This window comes from Heloderma suspectum, chromosome 1, assembly GCF_057233095.1.
Source record: "Heloderma suspectum isolate Gila_16-S chromosome 1, 16-S_ref, whole genome shotgun sequence".
Lineage (NCBI taxonomy): Eukaryota > Metazoa > Chordata > Lepidosauria > Squamata > Helodermatidae > Heloderma > Heloderma suspectum.
This window is the reverse complement of record NC_139458.1, coordinates 279,989,898-280,012,770: the sequence shown is the minus strand read 5'-3', so window position 1 is coordinate 280,012,770 and position 22,873 is coordinate 279,989,898. Positions and strand designations below refer to the sequence as shown.

At 42.3% G+C, this 22,873-nt stretch overlaps 1 protein-coding gene across 1 annotated transcript in view; it reads left to right on the top strand.

The window, feature by feature from the left end:
- The first annotated feature begins 10,207 nt into the window (after positions 1-10,207).
- Positions 10,208-22,873, top strand: part of TPO (thyroid peroxidase) — a 70,843-nt gene continuing 58,177 nt past the window's right edge. Inside the window, exons 1-4 of the mRNA XM_084826731.1 lie at positions 10,208-10,355; positions 11,287-11,419; positions 14,221-14,350; positions 16,471-16,677. Coding sequence (XP_084682857.1) covers positions 10,208-10,355; positions 11,287-11,419; positions 14,221-14,350; positions 16,471-16,677 — 618 coding nt within the window. The remainder of the gene's footprint in view (positions 10,356-11,286; positions 11,420-14,220; positions 14,351-16,470; positions 16,678-22,873) is intronic.

The following is a 22,873-nucleotide window of genomic DNA, read 5'->3' as shown; positions in this document are numbered from 1 at the left end:
GCAACCTGCTTGTTCATTTGCCTCTCACTCTGGCCGCCTCTCACTCTGGTGGCGAGGAGGCACAGCAGATGCCACTGCCTACCTGTTCACGGGCTCTTTTCTTGGGAAGCAAGCAGGTGGTAGCAATGATGAGGAAGAGGAGGAGCAGCAAGAGCGGTTTGTGACAATGGCGTTGAAAAGGCAGGCTCAGTGAGAGAGGGCACCCATTCAGGGTGTCTTGCCCAAGGGCCCTCAAAAACCTGAAGTGGCACTGGCTCGGTGGCTCGGTCCCTTTCAGGTTGCCTCCTGTTGCAAATGGCATTTGCAGCCACTTAAGAATCCAGCAGCAGTCATGACTTTCAGAAGTCTGTTGTCAAAGAAGGTAGTTTCAAACACCTCTACTCTCTGCATTCCCCCTGCTCATCCTTCGTGCCGTTGCACTGTGCCACGTCTTGGCAGCTGTTCCCCCAACCAGTGCCTTCCATCTACATCACTGAGCTCTTTCCTCTGTCTGTTTTCCTAACTCCCTTACCTCATTCCCCATAAGGAAATGGGGGGGGGGGGTTCATGCCAGGTGCAGGGGTCTGTGAGCAAGCCCCTATGTCCTATTGGGAGAGATGCCTGGAAGGAGCAGAGCAGTGACTCTTTCGTGTTCTATTTGTTGGAATAGCGATGGCACGAGATCACACTAATAGAACGTCTCACCAAAGGGTCCATCTGTTCTTACGGGGTTAGAGATGGAACAGCAGGGGTCGCCCGGGATGCAACTCCCCTAGATAGAAGCAGAGAACGCTGCGTGCCAGCAAGGCAGATCCAAATAAGTTTCGCTACTTTCACCAGGGTTTCTTTTTTGTACAGAAAAAAGTCCAGCTCCAGTGCCAGTGTTCGCATGTGCCTTTTGCAGCCAAGTAAAAGGCTTGGCTGCAAAAACCAGGCTTGCTTTTGCTGATCCTTCACTTGGTGGGCTCACTTATTCAGCCGCTCTTGCTAACACTGTTCCCTCTGTCAGAGCCCTGATTGGGCATGGGGCATAGAAGATAGCTGCCAGGTGGGTGGAGAAAATCAAAAGGGAGCACAGCTGGGGGAGAATGGGAGAGAGCAGCAATGAGGGAAAAGGGTGGAGCCCTGATAGGAGGGGGCCAGAAAGTCTGAGGACCCTCAGAAAACTGTAGTTCGCCCAGCTGGTCACTGATGAAACCAGAAGTAGGATGTTCAGTTGTTTTGAGTTTACCATGCACTCCATTTACAGCCCCAGTGCACAGATCTGCCTTTATTGTCTTTTTGTTTGATGAGAAAAATTAATCAACATACATAGGCCATTAAATCCTTTCCTCCTTCATTCGCCCCACAGCCCAGGTAAATGAATAGTTTGGCTGGTAGCTGGGGGGCACAGAACCATAACTCCAGCTACTAACAGCAAAGAATATTTGCTCACACCACTCCAGTTCCTGAAAAGTATTGTTGGTAAACTCCCCCCCCCCGGACTGCCCGCCCGAATGTCATTAACTTGTAGCAATTTTAAAAAAAACCTAAACAATGGGGGAAATTAAACTCCTTTTCCCCACAAATTAACTACTTTAAACACCCCACAAATTGTAGTTGTTGACTGATGTATCCCTGATTAGATTTCATGATCTCAAAGTGGAGGCATGGTTTGGAAGCTTCTCCCCACTACTGTCCCCCAAAACAGTAGGGAAAAAAGAGAGTAATCTGCATTTGCTGGGAATATTCAGCTGGCCAGACCAGAGAGTCTGTGAAATCATTCCACCATCAACTTTGGAATTAATTGGTTTGTATGCAGTGTTGCTCTAACTTAAGTCCCATTCAGTTCAATGGGTCTACTCTAAGTAGGACTAACATTGGGTACAACCCACTGTTTCCGACTGACTCAGAACCATCAGAAAGAAGAGTTGGGCCTTGAAATTGCTCATCAACAGAACCTGGGTAGTAGAGCGAGCAAGGCACACAGGAGGTCACCTGGTCACAGTCTTCCACATTATGTCAAGATGTAGTGTATTTCTATTTAAATTATTAAATTATAATAATTATTTCTAAATTTGTATCTATATATATAGATGAGTATTTGCAAGTTTTATGCAAATAGGTGTCCTCTTTTGTCCTCTTTTCTGGTGATACATGTCCTCTTTTTTGGTGATTCACAAGTGGTCACCCTAGGCCACTCAGAGCCTTAAAAAGGACCTGCCCCATACACATGTTTAACATTGTGTGCAACACAGGCATTTTTCCCCCCCTAAAAGAAGAAGTTATGTATGGCGCAGTCCTATTCATGTTTAGACAGCTATGCTGGCTGGGGAATGCTGGGAGTTGTAGGACTTTCTTCTGTCTAAACATGCATAGGATTGTGCCTTTAAGCAGTTACACCTGGACACACATTGGTTTGTATCCAATATTAGGCTAACTTAAGTCCCAGTCATTTCAATAGGTCTACTCTAAGTAGGACTAACATTGAATACAAGCCATTCCTTCAATATACTAGTACTAAAAATGTAGTAGATTATGCCAAATCTACTATACTATTCTCTACATCCTGCTCAAGTTCAATGGAAATATACACTGAAATATTCAATGTATATTTATGTATACAGCCATTGTAGATACTTTACTGTTAAATACAAATGAGTTCTTTAACCTTAAATACACATGACAAAGTAATGCAAAAAACCCACCCCAAACATCAAAGTATCAAGCTGTTCAATAATCAATATATATCTAGTATGCATTTTATGTGGTAAGGAGAGAGGCTATATTAAGGATTTGGTTTGCTTTCAGTTTAAAACTTGGACTGAAAATTTGTAGTTTCAGTAGCTTCAGCATTCTGAGCAGAAACAAAGTTGACCATGTGATAGTAGTAGAAGAGCAGAACAGAAACACTAGGAGAACACAAACCACTGAGATGAAATGCTATATTATATGTATGAAAATGTGTGGGTCAAAAGCAGTGTTTCAAATCACTTTGAATGGGCATTCATGCATAGACCAAGTTTATACTGAAGCCTGGAGTCTTGGAAAGCACTTCAGTGTGGTGTTTCAGGAGAGTTAGTGCCAGTGATAAACAACAGAATTGCAGAAGATAACCTCAACAGAAAAATAAAAGGTCAGATTATTAAATGTTTGCTTTCCATTTCTGGAAGAAAGTCCACATCGTAACTGGTAAACTCTAACATGAAGGGTTGTTGCGTCATGAGTTTTCTACAGGCATTATTTTATGCATGGATATTCAAATCTGATTACTGGTTTTTATGTTAGCAATAAATTCAGATTAATGGTACTATTTCTACGATTAAATATGCATATAGGATTTTTCGGCAGTGGACTGCAAGAGTAAAACCAAACTCTTAAGGCTGATAGAGTGCTTTCTCTACTCCTGATTACTATAGACTTCTTGGATAGCTGGATATGTGGACACCACTGAAAAGCATTGCATTTCTGGTGATCTGAGAGTTCTGCCTGTACTATTATATTTCTGACAGCCTATTCATACATGCAATAATCAGCATTTGATGTTGTAGTCATAAAGTGATGAAAGGCATGCGTGAACCAGGTTTTTGCTTTACTCCAGGGGCATGCTCTGGAGTAAAGCAAAAGATGCTCAGCAGTAAAATGTGAACATGGATGTTTGTTTGTTTGTTTGTTTACTGTGACCGCAATCCAATCTACTTGCTCTAGATGGATGGGCAGAAGGTAGCTCATGATCTACTAGAAGATCTGTGGGTGATTTGCAGTAGATTGGCAAGGATTTCTGGCTCCAACTGTCTAATAATAGCAACAAGAAAATGACTTCTCCACCTAAATTAGGGTGCTGAAATAAAGAAAGCTGGGTTTTTGTGTGTGAAAGGACGGCGAAGGCAGTTCTGATACTGAAAACAAATTCTTGGTCTGAGCCATGTGTTCGGAGACACCCTGTTCCTTAATTCTACTCTGTGTATGTCTGACCTGAGCCACTCTTACCCCTGACTCCACTTGGTGGACCTTGAGGTTCTAGTAAAAAACAAAGTAGGTCCCCAAAGCATGAAGTCTGCCCAGTCTTCCTCGAGACATACAACGCGACAGCCCACCGTGGGTTATTTAACCCATGGTGAAGCTGTGGCACGTGTGGGGCATGTCCCACCATCATTTTGAATATGGAATCCCCACTTGGTGGTTGTCGTGTTGTGTGGACTTGGCGAGCATGGATTATGCAAGGATTATGCATGGTCAGTTTTAGGGTTATGTGAGGGCTGGTTAACCCTCACATACTCCATGCTCACTGGGTTTGCATGGCATGACAACCTCCAAATGGGGGTTCCATATACAACCTGGCTGCTGTGGGCATCATGGCTCATCATGGGTTAAATAACCCATGACAAGCCACAGTGTGTAATACGAACCCAGTCATTAATTTTGACAGGATTCCTTCAGCATTGGAATTTAGTGGCATTGACATTTTCAAGAGATTTTAAAGCATATAAAACATAATGAAGTAACGATTGGCAGTAATAACTTTTTAAAAGTTTCCTTTCAAAATAGGACAATGTGGACAAAATAGAACAAAATAGGACAAATATTTGCAATGTGGCTTATTTAAAAAAAAATATTTTGTTATATGAGTTCCCTGTGTGCTAGCTTTCCTATGTTAATGAACTTCTATATCAAAAACTATGTTTATCTCGATTCCTTTTTATCTGAGTTTTTACAGAAATTGAAAAGAGAATGTCAAACTATTGATTATTTTAATATTTAAAGAAACTGAAAGAGGATCCCATTTTAAACAGCTAGAAAACAATTTACATGCATATGTGTGCTAGTTTTCTAAACTGTAATCCTAACATTCCTTCACTATGGTGTTTTTATTATTTTTCAGATGAAAGTATTCATTTTCTTCATAATTTCAATAACAATGGCCAGCATGGCTATTTTCCTTACTTTTGTTCAGGAGGGCAAAAATGGCTTATTCAGTAAGTAAAAAAGAAAACATTCTACTTTGCAATTCTGGTGGGGCAGAGGAAGTACCATGACATAGGTATTCATTGGCATAGTTGCAAAAAAAACACATCTTTTTCAAGAGAGGGAGGCTCTTTTGCCTCACTGAGAATTTTTATAACGATTTATTTCCTTCTTTTTTGGGGGGGGAGAAATAGTTATTTGCTTTTCTGTACATATAACTTTTAAAATATGTGAGCTCATAATGGTTGCATCTCATCTCATGCAGTTCTTAGAATTCAGACTTCATTCATTACTGCCATCTTTAAAAAGTCTAAACTTGTGGTACCAATCCTAATTGTAAACCAGTGTTGTCCACTAACTGGAGCAATTAGAGTCTTAGGAAAAACTAGCTGTTTTGGAAGACATAGGGCTACTGCAGAAAATCGTATTCCTGTGTCTGGATTTCCCCTTGTCCCCTATAATGTCTGGTACAACTCACCTTGCAAAGTGACATAATCATTCTGTAAGTTTCCCAGTCTTTCTTAATATCATTAGCTGCTGGTGGTAGGGATGGATTATATACAATATCCTGTAATGCAGGCTGGGCAACTTGTAGCCCTCCAGATGTTTTGGCCCACAACTTCCCTCATCCCTAGCTAACATAATCAATGGTAAGGGATGATGAAAGTTGTAGGCCAAAACATGTGGTGCTGCACAAGTTGCTGGAATGCTATAATGCCCATGCTGAAAAAGATTCCTGTTGTGTATATTGGACAAAATGCAAAACCAGTTTAGATCCATTTAAGTAGGGTAACTACACCTAGTTTTGTTATGGATTGTATTTTGGTGTTTAACTCATGAACAGCCAGAAGAAGAGGCATCTCATTTCCTGACACAATCCTCAAAAAAGTGAGCTTTTGTAACATACAGCCCAAATGAAGAAGGAAAAAAACACTGTATGCTATTTCATCTGTCATGGTTGCAGTTTTGATAGTGTTTTGCTATTACGAATGATGTCAAGTTATGCTCTGGTTCAATGTTGATGCTATCTTTCTACTTGAAGGAAAAACAAAAGATGGAATTAAAAGTACTATTAAGGAAGCAGTTCCCATAGCTGATGAGGAAACAAACAAAATACAAGAAAGGTAAAAAAAAAAAAAAAAAAAAGGGGAGGGAGGCGGAAACAGAAAAATGATAAGGCCAGTCACTTGGCCTCTCCTACCATTAGGCAAAGCGAGGTTGGAATCAGTGCAGACTGTAAAAAAAAACACCCCTCCTCCTCTTAGCACTGTAGCACTTCTTTCAACTTTATGTATGAATAATGACTACAGTTTGGGGCAAAGCAAGACACAAACTTTATTACATGCAAAACTTTCAACAAACCATTACATTAGACCACAATACTTAACTCACAGTGCAATCCTATAATGTCTACTCAGAAGTGAGCCCCGTTATATTCAAAGGGGCGGAGTCCCAGGTGTGTATAGGTCTGCAGCCTTAAAAACATTTTCAACACTCTGTATTTGTTCACTCAGGTTATGTCTGTAAGCTTAGTATTACATTTTCATGGAGTATGCCTGTAAAACCTAACAGCAACAAATCTTACACTCTTCATGATATTAGATATCACAAAGTGAAAATATCAAGCCATGTGAGAAATGGGGGTAAAGAGAAGTGTGAGTGAAGAGAAGATGACAAAGATGGCTATCACCATCAATGACCCCCGACCCCACCCCCAAATCCCAGAAAGTATAGGTACCTTCTCCATCTATCCCATTTTAAACATTGTCCCATAGACTGAATCACTTACTCTAATACTCTGCAGTCAGTCGTGGGACCTTTCCAATATATGAAAAGTACAACTTAAATTATGGAAATCTTGTCCTCATTGGTTTTATCCTTCCCATTAAATGCTGAATGGAAGGCCATGTGGACCAGGGACGCAATCACCTTCACACATATCTTCTTTGACATCAAGTACACCCTAGTTCTGATAATCTTTTTGTAAGCAACTGTATTCACCTTTCAGATTTTGGTGACTTTGCAGTATGTAACTGTTTTAAACAGTATTACACAAATCATCACTTGAGAGTACTATTCTCCCAATTCTTGGCAACATTTGGGGAAGAGACCTGAACAGTTTTCATTTGATTCATGTCCTGGAGAGGCTTGCTTTTCCAAAGTTCAAGAAACCTTCATTTGAAGCATCCAGGATATATTGGGAACCAGAACTTTGGCAGTACCAAATGCTGAAAAGCAGGAAAAAACTAGGAAGGAAGGAAAGGTAATATTTCAGATTTGATCTTCAGAAAGTAACAGCATTCACAACACTGTGATGACCCAAATGTTCAGCTCACGAATAATAGAAAAAAAGCAGCAGTACAATACAAATGAGTTTCAGCTATGCCCTTGAGAAGGAAAAAGCACTCCTGGATTGAAGAGGCAGTTTCTCAACCAGTTTCAGATTGGGAAACTCTTAATCATCCCACATACAGTATTTCAGGGTTATGTCTGCTGATTTTATGAACTAAGTTTTGGAAGTACTTGCACTGAGTGAACAAAATTAGATTTCATTTGTGGCCTCAATTTGAACTTGAATGATGATCCTAATGAGCAAATATATTTCTTTTATAGTGTTTCTTCCACAACTATTGCATTATTTTTAACCCCTTTTTAAACACATCCAATGGTGGTCTTTCTGTTACAGGAGAACGCTGCATTTATTTTCTACAATTATTATTAATTATGCTAACCAATATTTACAGACCCCATTATCCTCAAGAAATATTCAGTTTCAGTGTATGAAGTCCAGTGTATATAATACCTAAATGGGAATGTTCTCAGACCTAGCTGAAGGAAGAATTTGACTTTGGTAAAGTTTTGGCATTTTCAAACAAAAAGATAAATATTGGAAATGGGCTGATTCTTTCTTTAGATATAGGATTGGATCCAAAGGTGTATTTCTGTCTTGGATTCAGTGGAGCTTCTGTGAACAGAAGTGTGTGTATGGGGGGGTGATTTTCACCAATGCTCCCTGAAATACCATACTGTTTTGAGGGTCCTCGAACTTCTACAGAAGATTTTCAGGGGGTGCGTGCGGCTGCAGGAGGAAGGGAGGTGAGTCCCATTCCCACTCATGGCATTCTGGATCCGACCCACTCTGTCCATCTAAGGTTAGTGTGACTCTGATGGTACTACTGAAGTGAGTGGAACAAGTGAGCCCACCCCTGGCAGTTTGAGTGAGTTAGACAGGCTCTGAAGCCTGCCTAATGAAGAAAACTGCTCATACGGAGGATGGAGAGGCAAAAACCCCTCTGTTGCTCCTCCCATCCTGCTAGCAAGAGCGCTTTGAATGGATGGAGGACTCCAAGATTGGAGCCTTCTATTATTTGTGCCAGACACCCATAGGATTGCTCTCCAAGTGTCATTGCTTCTAGTGAGACCTGATGATGACTAATTTCAGTTGGATTGGAGTCAATCCATATAGTTCATACAAGTAGTTTAATGAAAGGTATATCAAGTTTTCCCCAATCTCATAGTATTAAATAGGGTACTTGTGAAACACCAATACAACTTCCATAAATGTCAAATAATTCTACAGCATCTTCTCCAGATAATTCCACTTCAGATGTCCTCACCCACTCTGGTATCTTTTTTGTATCCTGGTAAAGAAACAAAAGGGACCATAGAAGAAGTGGAAAGTCCATTTATATGGTTCCCCCAAAGAAATGACTATTTCACAATGTTAATAAATATCACTACCAGTCACTCTACAGCCACCAATGAATGAAATAGATCAAGTTTTTCATACTTCATAAAACAGTTCTGCTTTAGTACATCTTTGAGGAATATACTCTCACACAAGGGTGTGTGTGTGTGTGTGTGTGTTTTAAGACCTTCTTAATATTTTCTGCAGAGTTGTTTATCAGTCCATCAACTTTCCATCTTAAACGTTTCCATGCTTCTGTGATAAGGTTCACAGACCTCCATGACTACCTGTCACTTCAAGACCTCCTGGTACAGAAAGTCCGTATCAGCACAAGCAATGTCAAAAATCGTGGACAGAAAAGATGAGTCAAACTTTAGGAGATAACCTGTGGGCTGGGTTACCCATATCTGCCATGACATAACATCTGTCATAGTCAGAACATGAAAGCGCATGCGTAAGCATGGAATTATCTTTTCCCCCAACTTTTTCACTAACTGCTCACATCAAGAACTGTCAGCCACCCTCAAAAGACCTTCAGCACTGACTACATTTAGTAGAGCTGTATGTGTTTGGGTCAAAACAGAGCAAACATCTAGTTACGTCTCTTAGGGTGACTTTGTATGATCCCTAATGTCAAAACATTGTGTGATAAATAAAAACCCTGCCACAACCTGCTTCTGCAGCCTACCATTATGACTGAAAGGAGAAACTGAACTACCAATTCAACCCTTGGTTCTAAAAGGCCTATTGGCTGTATGCCTGGACAAGGGAAAACATTTTAAAAAGTTATACCCTTGAAGAGAAGTTCACAGAAACTTGCTCCGTTACACAATGGAGTAATACTGGGGTACAGGAGTAGTTTGGGGCAGGGTGCCGGATGAACACCTTCCCACCCAGCCTTCCATGGAGCCAATTGAGATCAGGGGCTGCCGCTTCAGCATGAGCATAGTTTCATGGCTGGGGAAAGCACACATGCATCAAAGCCTCCCCAGCCAGGTTGCCAGGTGGAAGATTTCTCCTGCATCTGGTGCCTTCAGCTGGGGAAGAACTCACCGCCAGTGCCCCCAACTTGTGGGGGGGGGGGTGCACGCAGGGGAATCCAGTGGAGGCTGGTGGCTCCAGTTTTGGTGGGGCTGTGAACCCATTCTGGGTTTCAGTTAGAACCAGCCAGAACTCTAAAGGAGCTATCCAAGGTGGGGATGGACTCACCCCCACTGAAATCGGAGTCACCAGCCTCCACTTTATCTCAGATCAAAGATTGAAGAAAACAGTTGGGAGTCTTCTCCCTGCCTCTTCTCCAAGCCCCACATAGTCTCCAGGGGCAGGGCTTGGGGACCATAAAGGGAGCCCAAGCCTCTTCAGGCTAGAGATTTTCAATCCCTGAAGTAATAAGTACACCCTATTCCATCTTCTGGGAACATAATATTGTTTGTCCGAGCAAAGAAAATAAGTGTTCTTCATGTCTTGCCTTTTACCCATGCAAATCCTAAACACACAGATACTAGTCTAATTGAAGGGTGGGTTAAAAAAAAACAACCCCACCAGCATTTCTGTCTCTTTTGTAGTCTTCTCCAAGGAACTGTAGTCTTCTCCACAATGGCTCCTGTACAGCTTCTGGCTTTTTCCAAAAATCCAGAACAAGAGACTCAAGCCATCTCTCAAGCAGCTGAAAGAATGGAAGCTTCAATACAGGACTTGAAAGAAAAACTTCACCAGAAGCATAAACGATCATTGCTTCCAAGTGGTAAATAAATACACAAGCAGATGCTGGAGGAGAATCCCCTTTGGATGCTTGAGGGTTGTGTCTCTTAGATTAAAGCAGTACTGACTTTATTTTATTCTTATGTTGCTGCAGGTAGGACTTAAATTCATCTCCAGACCTTTGAGTCCCAGCACAAACTTGAACTGTTTAAAAACAAAAAAAGCCTTACAAAACTCTATTTTTGCTTTAGGCAAAAATAATAATAAAAAAATCAGATTCTCCAATGAAATAACACATATATTCATGTGTGCTGATTATGAACTTAAATTCCTGTCAAGAATATTTAAATGGGTTCTACTATTTAGTTTTAGACCGGTTGTTAGAAACGAATGTGTTTGTCACCATAGGTACGTGTTTTGACATTTTAAAAAGCAATAGCTTAAGGAATGCCTTTTATTCTATACATTTCCAGGGAGATCCATGCAAATAGGCAGCTGGCATTCCAAACAGCAAAAGGTGCATTTATAAGTGATGCTTACATCAGTTATTTCTCCAGTGCAACAACAAAAGTCAGCTGTGATCACACCTAAGGTGGTCTCCTCCTGGTTATGCCTCTGTGTCTCAAGAGTTGGAGTGGGTGGGTGAATAGACTGTGCCCTTTGATTGTTCTTATTAGCATTATTAGAGGTATCCCACAGCTATCTGGGGTGGGGGGAGTGTTACTAATCTTTGCTACAGCAGTGTTGACACTATTGTTCTTGATGCTTCATCAAAAACTCCATGTTTTTGAAATATAAATCCTAAAGCCCAATTATACTGACCGGTTGAAGAAGGAAACATTCATATTTCACAAAGGTAGGGTAACAGGATGCAACTCCACAGTGAAAAAATTACACACCACTATACTCCATGATGTTACTCACTACTAGTCAAATGTGAGTGCGAAGAGTGATGACATATTTTTAATTTCTAGATCTGTTATCCACTGATGTTCTCACAATGATTGCCAATGTATCTGGATGCCTGCCTTATATGTTGCCACCAAAATGCCCAAACAATTGTATGACCAGTAAATATAGACACATCACCGGAGCTTGCAACAGCAGGTATATCTAATAGCAACAGGTACCATTTTTCTTCACTTACAGTGACAGACTCCCAGTTTCAAGGCTGACCACCCTCGTTTCTACTTTCATCTCCTTACTTTGCCATTGCTGGCTTCACACTGAAACCCTCCAGGTTTTCTTCTTTTGGAAACGCTATAACTTTTACATGCTCATTAGAAGAAAGTGAACCTACTTGGGGTAGTTATTTGCCATTAAGGGGAAATGTTTGGCATTTGAAAACTAGGCATGCTGTTCTGCACACCTACTAAATGTGCAGCTTCATTTAAGTCAGGAGTGGGTAACATCTGGCCCCTGCCTTCCTGAAAGAAAAAAACGGAAACAAATTGGTGCTCCATAGTGGCTATGGAGTGCTAAAAGGGTCATATTTAGCCCTTTTAGCACTACTGAGTGCTATGCAGCAGCAAACCAGAATTTTGAAAAATCCCTCCTCCTCGTGCGGCCCACAGGGGGGATCTGGGGGTCAAAAATGGCCCCTGGACTTCCTCCAGTTGCCCACCCAATTTAAACCATGGCTAGAAACCTGTGACCCTCCAGAAGTTGTTGAAGTACAACTCCCATCTTCCCTGACTATTAGCCATGCTGGCTCAGGCTGATTGGAATTGAAGTTCGAGAATATCTAGAGGGGCACAGCTTCCCCACCCCAGTTTAAACCCAGAAACAAGCTTGCAAGGGCCCAGTAAGTGCCTTCACATTGCATCTACATGGAAGCTGGCAATTTGCTATTAATATGTAGCTAGACATACGTTTATATTCAGTAGTACATTTACATTAAGGCTGTGAACCAGAGCCCTACATGCACAAAGGCCTTCTTTTGGCTGGTGATGGCAGAGTGTGTCACCAGATAGATTGCATCACACACTCCAGTCCAGACATTTCTGATGAACACAGACATGTTGCACATATTGTTAGAAGCGTGAGTTCCCCATTTGTTTCAACAGAGAAAGCAAATCCCCATGGACCAGGTATGTGATTGTAGTTCTGTCTGCACTGTGAAATTAACAGGGAAGACAAAGAAAGAAAGAAAGAAAGAAAGAAAGAAAGAAAGAAAAGACCCACCAAAAGGCTTCTTCCCCCAGTAACATTCCAGTGATCTGCTAAAATATTAAAGCAATCAGGAAGAAAATCACTGGTTAAGCTGTTAAATTAACATATCATTACTTTTAATTGAGTGAAATAGCACTATGTGCAGTATTTTATGCCATTTCAATAAAGACAAATCAACTGTAACTAATCTGAATGCTTTATCAAGGCGTATGTCAACCTTCAAGTGAATTACTGCAGTTAATTAAATGTATTACTGTCTCACATTGCTTTGCAAATTGAGCACTTTGGTATACTGAAGATCAATGAAGTATCAATAAAATAATTGTTCCCTATTTAGTGTCCCCACAGAAATGTAAGTGCATGGCCAGTCCTGGTACAAGCTCTCCTGCTACCTGAGGCAGGAGAATACCCATGTGCCTGTGCCACTGCCACGTACTCCCACCCACAGTCTACCTCACCTACTTTCTGTTGTGCTGCATTGTCACCCACCCCATTGCCGCTGTCGCCTGCCCACTGGAGAGCCACGTTGGCAAGAGAAAGCAGCTGGTATGGCTTTTCTGAGAGCTGGCCAGGCCCAAATGACTTGCTCTGAGGGGGTCTTTCCTCAGAGCCAGGCATTGTGGGAGGGGTGTCCCAGGAGATCACCTGCAGTACAGGCAATCTCCTGGGTCTACGCTACACAGGACTAACATTGGATACAACCCTCAGAGAGGCTTACTGGCTCCCATTCAGGCACTGACCAGGCCCACACCTCTTTCGTTTCACCAAGGCTGTATGATTAGATGCCCCTTCCAATACCATTCATGGGCTCATGTGAGGCTCTGAGCAGAGTAACAGGAACACAGTGACCAAGGTGTGAGTGACAAGTGAGGGAGAAGAACAAGGATAGGCCAATGGCTTATTCTCACATATCTAGCTTCCTCTACCTTCTCACCATTCAGTTCATAGTGCCTGATGGTGAACTTCCCCACTGAGGCATCTACATAGCTACTTGAAGCGGGAGCAAAAGTAGGTAAGCCCCCACAGAGAGCTGAGGTGGTGGACATGGTCAGGAGAGGAGCTCAATGGCAACAGAGGATAGAGAGGAAGCAGACTGAAATCATGTAGTTGAGCGTGTACAGGTGTGAAATTACCCTACATTCTGTGTGAAACAAGCCTCTCGGCTTCTTCAACCTCTTTTCTTCTTATGCCCAATGACCATGTGGCTTTGGGTTAGTTTCCTTTAGACCTCCATTTTCTTTCTTGATTGAATGCCACATTTCAGAAGGTTATAATAATTTGAGTTGGGTTCATGGGCCAGGATCCAAAGAGCTACCTTACATGTGCTCAAGGGCTTGGGTATGCCAAGCAAGTATTTCATTCCGTCTCCCCCTGCCCCTTAAGCAGCAGATGCCTATGCCATGTTGCAAGCTCCTTTTGAAACTTTCCTCAGGTTCAAAAAAGGTGTACCATGTGGCATGGATGGCTGCTTTTTTGTACCCACAACTGCAAAGCTCCTTTGGGCATGTGTAACTAGTTGCATGGTTCTATGGATCCCAGCCATAGCCTCCAGCTCTAAAACATGTGACTTTTAAAAACTTTAAAACTTGTTCCAGATGTATCTCAAATAAAACAGAGTTCCATGTTCTTGTTTTCCAAAAAGTCTCAATAAACTCATAGATTTGGATATTTGTACATGTCTGCTGTAATTAACATTTCAAAACTGATTACATTAAAACATTTGTTTAATGACATAGGGAACATCCTAGATGGGGAGCTTCCAACACAGCTCTGGCTAGATGGCTTCCTCCAACTTATGAAGATGGACTAAGTCAGCCCAAAGGATGGAACCATGGTTTTCTGCATAATGGATTTCCACTGCCATCGGTCAGTACATTGTGATGCCACTTAAAAGATTTACTTATTTAATAGATTTCTGTACTATGTGTTAACAATAATGAACCATAATACCGAAAGGTGACATTCAGTAATCAAAAAGCAATTTTAATCATCAATCAAAAGCTGCATAAAAGAGATAAAGGAACACAGGAAGCTGCTTTATACTGACTGAGACCAGGTCCGTTGGCCCATCTAGGCCAGTATTGTCAATACTGACTGGCAGTGGCTCTCCAGGAGTTTAGGCAGGATTCTTTCCTAGCTCTACCTGGAGAAGCCGGGGACTGAACCTGGGACCTTCTGATACAAAGCAAGTGCTCTACCACTGAGCTACAGCCCAGTCAGAGAGAATAGATGAGTCTTACTTGGTACCCCAAAAATTAACAGTGTGGGCACCAGACGAGCTTCCCTAGTTGGACACTTCTACAAACAGGGTGCCACAACTGAGAACACCCTCTCCCTACTTTCTGGCCACTTCACCTCACATGGCAGGGGGCACTTGGAGCAGAGCATTAGCAGATCTTAAAGACTCATGTGGCTCCCCCATCCTTTTTGCAGCCCCCAGTACTGCCAAATGGCTGCTGCTGCTATGGAGCACCCAAAGGGTGAAAACTGCAAACAAACTAATTTTGACCTTTTTGGTACTCCATAGCCACTTGGGATGCCATTTAATTTTTTGGGAAAAAAAAATCAGTGCCATGGGAGGGGAAGGCGTGGCCTGTAGGCAGGACCCTGAGGGGCAAAATTAGTCCTGACACTCTTGGCTTTAGAACAAGGTATGCAGGTAGTGTGTGCCTTGTTTTGATGGAAAACCATGCTTCCCCAGGACTTGAGGAACATGAGTTTGCACTAAAACAAGGTGCACCTTCCCCTCATGCCTTATTGAAAAGCGAAACTGCATCTTTTTCCTTGCTGCCAAATTGATGCCAAAATTTGATGACACTTTGGCGGCGGCAGTTGTGGTGGTGGCAGGGAATGCAGCTCCTGATTGGTTTCAGGGGGATGGAAACTGGCCCCCAGAGCTTCCAAAACAGCCCATCCCTGGCTTAAGGCATGAACAGGTTGATGTGGGAGCAGGAATCGTTCAGGTAGGTGGGTCCCAGACTGTGTAAGTATCTGCACTAATTCTTAGAGATTGTAGAGTGGGCTCCTCTTAGAGGTGTGGAGAACACATTCAGGATCTTATCCTCACTTATCCACGCTGGATATATGGGGAATGACTGCACCCTCCATGGTCTCTCATGACTGGGGAAGAAGGAGTTGCTACCTTCCTCTTATGGTGTTCCCTTGACATGGTTTAAGGAACAGATCTGAGATATTCTGTATGTTCCTTTTCTGATCTCATATTGAGATTAATACTTCTGTGGCACATTGTATACAAGACTAGGTAGCCAGGATCTTTGTACATTTGGCTGTAGAACAGATACAGATTATTTGATGTTGGCCTAAGGAATGGGAGCAGAAGGTAGTGTATGGCTTGTGAATGTAACTCAGTTTCATTGAGAGCCCAGTAATGCTTGCCTCATGACACTGATGGAGCCTAAAGACAATGGTTTCACCACATGATTAGCACTGCCATCTAAGACTTTTAGACTGCAATCCTATACCCACTTAACTGGGAGTACGTGTCATTGCAGTTAATGGGATTTGCTTCTGAGTAAACATGTATATCGATGTACTCTTAATGTAGCTATTACATAATAAGGCACTTCCAGCATTTCTGACCATAGACCATACTGGCTGGGGCTAATGGAAGTTGAAATCCAAAACATCTGGAGGGCACCAGTTTGGAGAAGGCTGTAATAGGTTATTTTGTTTCCACCTAAAGACGATAAGAGATAGGCTTAAAGTTTTCCAACTGTATGAAAAATATATCTGCTGAAGTATATTTGAACCTCCTTTGAGGTACTGTCATCTCGTCAGCTCTTAATTCCAGAAAAGAAATACTAACCTGTCAAAACCTTAAAGAAACAAGAAAACAGAAAAAGCCAAGCCTTTAGAACAACTTCATAGCATTAGGTATTTTGGTAAACAGTGATGAGGTCTTTGCTCCTTTTGCTTTTTTGTCATTGTGTGTAGCGTGGCAACTGAATTAACTCTTCGTCCTCCAGGTGCGAGAAGTTACAAGAAACATTATTGAGGTATCCAATGAGGCTGTTACTGAAGATGAGCTACATTCTGATATTATCATTGTGTGGGGACAATACATAGATCATGACCTCTCATTTACACCTCAGAGTGTAAACCAACTTTCCTTTCTGGGAGAAGTAGACTGCCAACTGACATGTGAAAATCGAAATCCATGTTTTCCGATACAGGTATGGTTTAAGTCTTTTTTATTTTATTTTAAGGAAGTGTGAAAACTGAAGAAGTCAGACTTAACATTTGTGGACTCCTGAGGGTGGGTGCCAGAACAAGAGCGCTTTACATGCTGGGGCACATGTCCAGAAATCACTTACTTTGGGATGTGTTTACCATATGCTATTTGTACTGCCAACATGTACGGAGGTTTCATCTTGGTCATAGGGATGTACAGGAATTTTGTTTCAGTTCAAAAAACAGCTGAACATGCCCCATTCATATAACCTAACCCCAAACACGATAGCATTTTTTGGAAAAAGTTCATGCATTCTTGAGCTTGCAATTGTACTTGCAAAATGCATCCTTTTGGGAAAATGTGCACTGTAAATGTGCTTTAAAAAGAAAAGGGAAAAAAAAGATACATTTTCATGCTTTAATCAATGGTGGAAAATGTGCACATTTGTTTGCGCACTTGAAAAATGCACATTTTTCCCAATTGAAAATGTGCACTTTTCCTATTTGAAAAGAGAGAAAAAAACCCCACTTGCATTCTGGAATGAGAGCAAGGTGAACCAAGCACTGGGGTGAAAAACAGACAATAATGACGAGCTTGAACATTGCTGGTTCTCCCATCCCTGCCTGGTTGCCACCCCTGCCCTGCCCCTGCACACAATTGATGGAAATGTACATCTAATTGATGGAAGGTGGTCTAACCTGGGCTGTTCAGTCTAAAGGGCTGACTTTCCACTGAAGAAGAGGGAGTAGCCTGTGGAAATATCTATCTATCTATCTATCTATCTATCTATCTATCTATCTATCTATCTATCTATCTATCTTTTTTGAGGGACTATCTGGAACAGAATGGGATATGGTATGGAAGGCTGTAGTACCTAGGGAGAGAGCTAACATCAGCAACTTATGTGAGCAGAAGCCAGAAGCACTTCTGCTAAGGCAAATCCACGATTGGATACAAGCCAAACCTCACATACTCATACACCTTATACCATGAGTCCTTTATGTCCAGTTATTTATCTGTTTTACAACACCATCTCTTTATACAACAAAAACTGGGTAGGTTTACAAATACAATAATAAAACAAAGAAGCAAAAATAAGTCATAAAGTTAAAAGGAAAGTCAGGTCTATATAGATAAAGTTGACTAAAGTTTGTTTCTTTTTGTCCATGATGGTTCTCAAAAAATCTTTTCAGATTACATTGCGTTGCTTGAGTCTGCCCTCCCCAACCTGGCTCCCTCCAGATGTGTTGGAGTACAACTGCCATCATCCCCAGCCAGCATGGCCATTGGGGAAGGGTAGTTGGGGAAGGCTGGTTTGAGTTATTACACCTATGGAATATAATTCTTTTCATATTACAGATATATTTTATTATGAAACCATTCTAGAGAAAAGAAGAGAAGGGCAAATCTCCTGTTGGCCGGTGGATCAATCTGAGTTCCATTCTGTAGTAACACAACTTTCATCTTATTCCCCACCCCACCCCCAGCAGACATGGAATCAGATGCATGCAAGCCCTTTCTTCTTCCAGGGCTAGGAATACAGCCAAATTGAGCAGACTAATATAATTAATAAGACATAATATTTTAAAAATTGGGTGCAGTCCATTAGGCACTGCTTCTGCAGGCTTCCATTCACTTGCATTGAAGCCATGAACACCACCGACGGAATCCAACAGAGGTTGCATAACAGCAGTGTGGGGTGGATCCCCACTGCTGCCAGGTGTTATATGAGCATGACAACCCAAGACATAAAGAAAGCTATATAATAGAATAGTTTATGGTAAAACAATGATTAGGTGAAGGCAGGAAGAGCAGATGTCTTACATATATGGTGAAAATGTCAGTATTCACAGGCTTATTGGCATCCAGTATTACATATTACATCATATATTACAGTTTGCTGCTTAATATAGACTTCTAAAAATATAAACATTTTAGTTGCTACTTAATATAAACTGTGAACAAATACCTTTTCCTGTTTTTGTTTTAATGCATTGAGTAACAATTACCCACAATTCTGCTTTGTTGTTCATTGAATTACTACAGGCTCTGTATGCTCATGGAAAGTCCCTCTGCCCAATTTTTTAGGGTCCCCATTACCACCACCAGGGTCTCCTGAGTCTCTGTGCAGTATTTTCAGGGAGCTGGAGGGATGGCTGTAGGAAGGAGGGGGCAAGGAAGTCCACTTCCACCAAGACAGGTGAACCAGCATAAATCTGGATCCAACCCAAAACAAATGGTTAAGGAGAATATTACCCTGTAGCTCCCACACATCCAGGTTACTCCATTCATTTCAAGGAATGTAACAGATAATGCCTCCATTGAAATGAATGAGGCAGGCCTTGGAGACAGAGTGTGCACTCTGGATGGGTTGTAACTGTTCTATCTTCAATATGTGGCAAGATCAAGTATTAGGAAAGCCATTTAAATAGACCCAGATAAAGACTGATGAGCTTCTGCTTCTGCTACATAAAATGTCACATATAATGACTTTACCATCCAGGGAAAATATTATACAAACAATTCAATACCACAACAAAAAGGACACTTTCTTCAAAGAATGGGAAACTGAACTAACAAAATATCCACAAAGATTTTTTTTTTTTAAAAAATCCACTTATAATCAGTGTTGTTTTCCCTTGAAAATTGCATTAAAAACGCTGATCCTCATAGTCATACGCATCAGCTAAGTGCGGAGAATGAAAATGTCAAAAGCTGCTGCCGCCGCCGCCGCCACTGCCTACAGCTTGCATCCCCCACTCACCACACACAAGCAAAACAGAGCTCCATGGAGAACTCAGCCTCCAGAATAGAGACCTCACTGTGCTGCCAGATGTCTAACAGGAGCTTCAAGAATTAAACAAACAAAAAAGATTGTGCAGGGGGGGCTTTACTTCCCCCCTCTCTCTTAGGCAATTGGCCACAACCAAGTATGCTCTTTGCACTCAATTTTGTGTTTTGCAAGAATTGCAGGCGGCAGTTCTAGGCTGTGCATCATGACTGTGATCCGCAGATAGACAAACAGTGAATTCTGCGGATGTATTTGTCCATCTTGATCTCGCAAAGATTGTCCATTTGCTGAGTTCAAGCTCATTTCGGCCCATTTCTGCGCCAGCTTGCATTTTAAAAAGTCTATACGGAATCCTATGCATTTTTGTAATGTATGCATGAATGGACACATTTTTATGCGCATTGGTGAAGCTGCCAGAGAGCTGCTGCCAGTCACAACAAGACAATATTGAGCTATACAGATAGTCTGACCTGGTATAAGGCAATTTGCTTTTCACTGAATAATTTAAAGAACTTTTCTTTCATTCTTTCCCACATTAAGAGCAGACTAAAAATGTTTTAGCAGCAGTGGCTGGATTTCTCTACTGGCTTGTCAAACCAGACGAGCCATGTGTTGCCCATCACCACCGCCACCACCGAACACAGACCCATAAAAATCCTCAAATAAAAGCACTCAGAATTTAAATAAAGGGTTAGGCCTGGGGAACTATGTACAGCTCTGGCTGAAAATGCCAAAACTTTTAATAATAACCTAATCAACACATTAGGACAAGCCCTTTTTAGAGAATTACAACGCTAAAAGGATTCTCTTGAACAAGTCATGTTTTAAGGTTTGTATTTTCAGCCTTCATTTCCTTGCATCCATTTCTTGGGTATTAAGAATAAGGAAATATAATATTCCTCAGAGCAACAGATATCTTTTTCCCCAAACAGAAGAACCTTCTCGAGTGTGATAATTACAATTCAGAGACAGGTTGTAATAGCTGGTAGCTATTTGATGGCCTCTGCGGTAATTAATTTTAAAAAGTCAGCATTGTAATTATATTTTATTTAAAATAGCCTTGATGATAAATACAATTAAGTAGGTGGAAATATTTTTTCCTAATTATTAAGATGAAACATCCTATGAATATGCTCTAATTTTAAATAAAAGAATTAATCTTTAACTCTTTGACATGCAGTAAAATTCTATTGTCAGGTGGGTTGTTTTTACAAAGCTTTGCTGTTAGTATTTCATAACTGGTATTCCTTTGACTACCAGATACTGGAGACATACATCCTATGAGGGCTGTGGCTATCTTGCCAAACATCTGGTCTCCCTGGAGTCACTTGGCTCGCTGGCCACTATGGAGACAAGTTGCTGGACTTGAACCCTGTTCAGCGATTTAGGACGCAACACATGTTTAGACAGAAACAACGCCTCCAGTTACCAGCATGTCCCAGCCAGCTGGCTAAAGGGATGCTGGGAGTTGTAGGAGTTTTGTTTTTTTTCTGTCTAAACATGCACAGTGTGCCTTTGATATCTGTGGATACTGAATGTACGTAGGGATGGGTAGCAAGCTCACCTGAATGTCTGCAAAGCTCTCCCCTTCACTAGGGAGGTACGGATTCCCTTACCTCATGTCCGCAGGGGTGGTCCACTGGGGGGGAGGCAATCCATTCCTCCCCACTGGAATCTGAGCTGGTTGGCTCCGACCCAACTCCTACAGTGTTCTCCATATGCAAATGGCGTCCGCTACGCCGTTTGCATGCCCGTTTTTCCTTGTGATAGGCTACATGTCTCTATTTATGTAAATACTTACGTAGCTTATCGCTTGGGACGTAAATGGTGTCCACTACGCCGTTTGCGTCCCTGTTTTTTCACACGATAGGCTATGTAAGTATCTACGTAAATAGAGACGCATAGCCTATTGCAAGGAAAAATGGGGGAGCAAATGGCATAGCGGATGCCATTTGCGTCCAATCACTGACTTCCAGGTTCTGCACAGATGGCAGAATGGAACCGGCCGGAGTCTGCAGCGGATTCCACGGACATCCCTACCCTCCACACAGACATACACCTGTACGTCTAGAAAGCTCTATCTGCAGGAACCCAATTATGCAGACCGTAGGGATGTACGAAACACTTACCTGGTTTCGTCGAGGGACATCCACGGTGGGGGGGAGGTGCTCCATCCCTCCCCCCGAAATCCTCGACAGGGGGGAGGCAATCCGTTCCTCCCCCCCAGAATCCTGCCCATCCAGCTCTGCTCCGTGGCCAGGCCACAGAGCTGCCGGCCAGGCCAACCTGCAGTGGGGCCTCCAGCCGCTGCCAGGCTGTTGCGGACGCAAATGGCGTCCTGAGTAGGGGACACCATTTGCGTCCCTATGGTAGCCCATGATAAATATTTATGTAGCCTATCACAGCTAAAGCAGGGATGCAAATGGCATCCCCTGCACCATTTGCATTTCTGTTTTCTCCGTGATAGGCTACGTAAATATTTACGTAGCCTATGATGGCTAAAACAGGAACGCAAATGGCGTCCCCTACGCCATTTGCATTCCCGCTACTCAGGACACCATTTGCGTCCATTTGCACCATTTCCCTACTCAGGACGCCATTTGTGTCCGTAGCAGCCCTGCAGCAGCTGCAGCTGCTGCCGTTGGAGCCACCACTGGAGCCAAAGCCGCAGCCGGAGACAGGTAGGCTCCGTTCCAGGGGGCTTTTGCGGGGTGGTGGGGCGGGTTGCTCCATTCCTCCATGGATTCTGGGGGGGGGGCGAATTCACTGGAGTTCGGCCCCCCTGGGATCCATGGCGGAATTCTCTATCATCCCTACAGACAAGGCAACCCCAGCAGTGTGGACAAGGTTCTCCATGGCATGCATACAGTTCTATGTGTGGGGACTCTGATCAGATGCTCAGGTAAATGCAAGTTGGTTGAAGGTAAAGACTGATGCCCACCCCCTCCATGTACATTCAGTGTCCATAGGCACTGAATGGCTGAAATGGGTTTTTATCAGCTCTAGTAGGGCTCTTATTGAGGTTCTCTACATGAGCAATTTATTGCACACTTGTGATTGGTTACTCATGGAAGTTAGCAGGTCGTTTATATGATACAACCTCCAGGATGTCTCCTGCACTTTTCCCTGTTTATTCTGCTTTCAAAAAGATAGGAGATAACATGAGAAGGGACATTATTTATTCCAATCTACTGGCTGAGTGAAATGCCGGTGTAGTGCTATCATGACACCGCCATCTAGTGGCTGTAAATTAAAACACACAGAAACATATAGAAGCTGCCAAGGAAGGACTTTCCTCAATTCAAATGACGTGTCCACCATGTAAAAGAGCTCATCGTAATCTCGCAAAGAAACCAAAAGCAGGAAACCCGGTAAGGATGCGGGTTTTTTGCTTAATGTAGAGAAG